General features: G+C 35.8%; 1 protein-coding gene across 1 annotated transcript in view; it reads left to right on the top strand.

Moving 5' to 3' along the window:
- IFT80 (intraflagellar transport 80) overlaps positions 1-2,706 on the top strand; it is a 183,342-nt gene that overhangs the window by 19,012 nt on the left and 161,624 nt on the right. The window contains exon 3 of the mRNA XM_004704111.2: positions 333-554. Coding sequence (XP_004704168.1) covers positions 333-554 — 222 coding nt within the window. The remainder of the gene's footprint in view (positions 1-332; positions 555-2,706) is intronic.

Here is a 2,706-nt window from a genome sequence, read left to right as displayed (position 1 = left end):
GTTTAGTGTAGCATTTTCCATATTCAATCTATTTGATGGGTGAGCTTTGGTCTCATTTATGGAGTATCTTGTAACAGAAGTTTTAAATTTTCATGTATTCACCTCGTTTTTTTCTTCTCTTATTTTGGTCTTTGAATTTCTCACATTGCTTTCTATTCTTCCTATGGTTCTTATATTTTTCTCTATATGAGAAAAAATGTAAAGCTTACAAAATGAAAAATACCTCTAGGAGCTTTAACCTATTTTACTTTTTAAAAAATACTCTATTTCTTTATTTTATTGAGTTGGATGTAGACATTGGTGTGTTCTACCCTTCCTTAACACGGGGTTACATCAAGAACTAGTAAGCTGTGTGGGCTGGACCACTGCCGAAGAACTTTATTCCTGTAGTGATGATCACCAGATCGTGAAGTGGAACTTGCTGACCAGTGAAACAAGTCAGATAGTAAAGCTTTCTGATGACATTTACCCAATAGATCTTCACTGGTTTCCAAAAAACTTAGGCGTTAAGAAGCAGACTCAAGCAGAAAGCTTTGTCCTCACAAGTTCTGATGGTAAGTTTTAAATAAATGTTTTGTGCTCATCTTTGTGTCTGAAGTACATGCTAGGATGACTTTGCTTTGAGTTGTTCTATGAAGCTGTTATTTGTGGATGTGCCTACATGTTGTCATGAAGAAAGCAAATTGAACTAATACATACTGGACTGGAATGTGGATTTTTGACTTCACTTTGTACTCTCCAGAGCTAAGCTCTCAGCAGTTTTGATTGCTACTCTTTTCAGGTTTCATTATAACACACTAAGAAAGGGACACAGCTTACACTTGTTTGGTAAACTATTGATTAAATCTAACTTGTAGTAACTAGTAGATGTTAATTTTCACTGAAAGAGTTGGAGATGCATATAATTTGATCATAGCTATATTACTGGTAAATAAAAAGCTACTTTTAAGGGAATATTTTAATTTTTGTGCTCTTAGAAGTACTTGAACTTTTTCATTTGTTGGTATACTGTGTGAGTTCGGGGCTACCTTCATTGAAAAATAACAGAAATCGTATATGCTGCTTTAGTACAAATGGAATTTTAGATTCTTCTAGCCTGGGAGTAGATCTTTACACTGCCAAGGCCAGGGCTGTTGTTATCCCTAGGCTTATTTGTTCCACTTGGTGAGCGGGCTGGCTTGTTCTACTAGACAGCTGAAAGCGTGCTTCACTCAGTGTTCTGGCCGGCAAGTTGCGGAGAGGGCCCTGGGCGTGTTGGGTTTTGTGTTCCTCACTGAGCATATCGCTTCAGTCAAGCGGTTGAGTCTCTCTGGATTGGGTCTCAGATCATCTCCTTTGAAACAGCAGGGAAAGACTTTTGTAAGCAGAAGAGGGAAGGAGTGGATGCCAGACAATCACATCAGCTTTCACTACATTTACAGAGAGAAGCATGGCAGGTTGCTTTATAGCCTTTTTTTTACAATTAAATGAGATGCATATGTGCTCATACTTCGTGCTAGCGCCATAGAAGATTGCATCCAAAGTGGAATTTGGCTGTGTTTGTTTCACAGTTGGAATTTAATTTACCTCAGATAATAAAGGAGAGAGAGGATTAACTTATTTTTATTAAAAAAACCCACAAAAACATTTTAAATTGTAAACTAGGTGGGGGTTTACATTCAGATCATCAACTTTGCATTCAACAGTCCAAACCACTAATCAAAGCCTCCATTATTCCACCTTGACTGTTTTTTAAAACTGTTTATTTTAATATAATTCACATTTACAGAAAAATTGCAAGAATAGTACAGTAAACCCCTACCAACTATACCCACTGCCACTAAATTTATTCCAACTCATAGTGACCCTCGAGGACAGAGTAAAACTGCCACTTTTGAGTTTCTGAGGCTGTAAATTTTTACGAGAGGAGACAGCCTCCTCCTGCCATGAGAAGTGGGTGGATTTGAACTGCTGACCTTGAAGTTAACAGTCCAAGGCATAACCTACTACTTTACCAGGACTCTTCAATGAACTTCTATATGTCCTTATCCATATTTAAAATTTAACATTTTGTCCCATATACTGTATCATTGGCTCTTCTCTCGCTCCCTACACTCTTATTAAACACACACACACACACACACACACACACACACACACACGTGCGCACATTTTCTGAAACATTTGAGTGTAATTTGCAGACATGCCCTTTAACCATAAATATGTAAATGAATTTCATAAAAATATGGGTTTTCTGTTACATAATCACAATATATATTTATGAAAGTTGGGAAATTTAACATTGATATACTTCTACCATCTAATCTGGAGTTCACTTTTAAATTTTTTTAGTTTTAAAGTTTTTTAAAGTTTTTTAAAGTTTTTTCCTCCTAATGTCATCCATAAAAATTGGCTTTTTTTTTCATGGATTACACATTTAAAAAAAATTCTAAATCATCTTATTGGGGGTTCCTACAGATCTTTTAACATTTCATACATCAATTGTATCAAGCATATTTGTACATATGTTGCCATCATCATTTTTAAACATTTACTTTCTATTTGAGCCCTTGGGATAGATTGCACATATTTGTCATGTCTCTAATAACCATGTTTAATCTGTAGCAACTCTACAGCCTTTCTTTTTTCACTTACGATCTAACAGTTTGGGAGAAAACAGGCCTGTTATTTTGTAGACTGTCCCACAGTTTGAGTTCATCAGCTGTT

Source organism: Echinops telfairi, unplaced genomic scaffold (genome assembly GCF_000313985.2).
Source record: "Echinops telfairi isolate 266 unplaced genomic scaffold, ASM31398v2 ScPeMD7_7420;HRSCAF=8458, whole genome shotgun sequence".
NCBI classification, from domain to species: Eukaryota; Metazoa; Chordata; class Mammalia; order Afrosoricida; family Tenrecidae; genus Echinops; species Echinops telfairi.
Note: the sequence above shows the minus strand (reverse complement) of the source record. Positions and strands in the feature narration are given on the sequence as shown.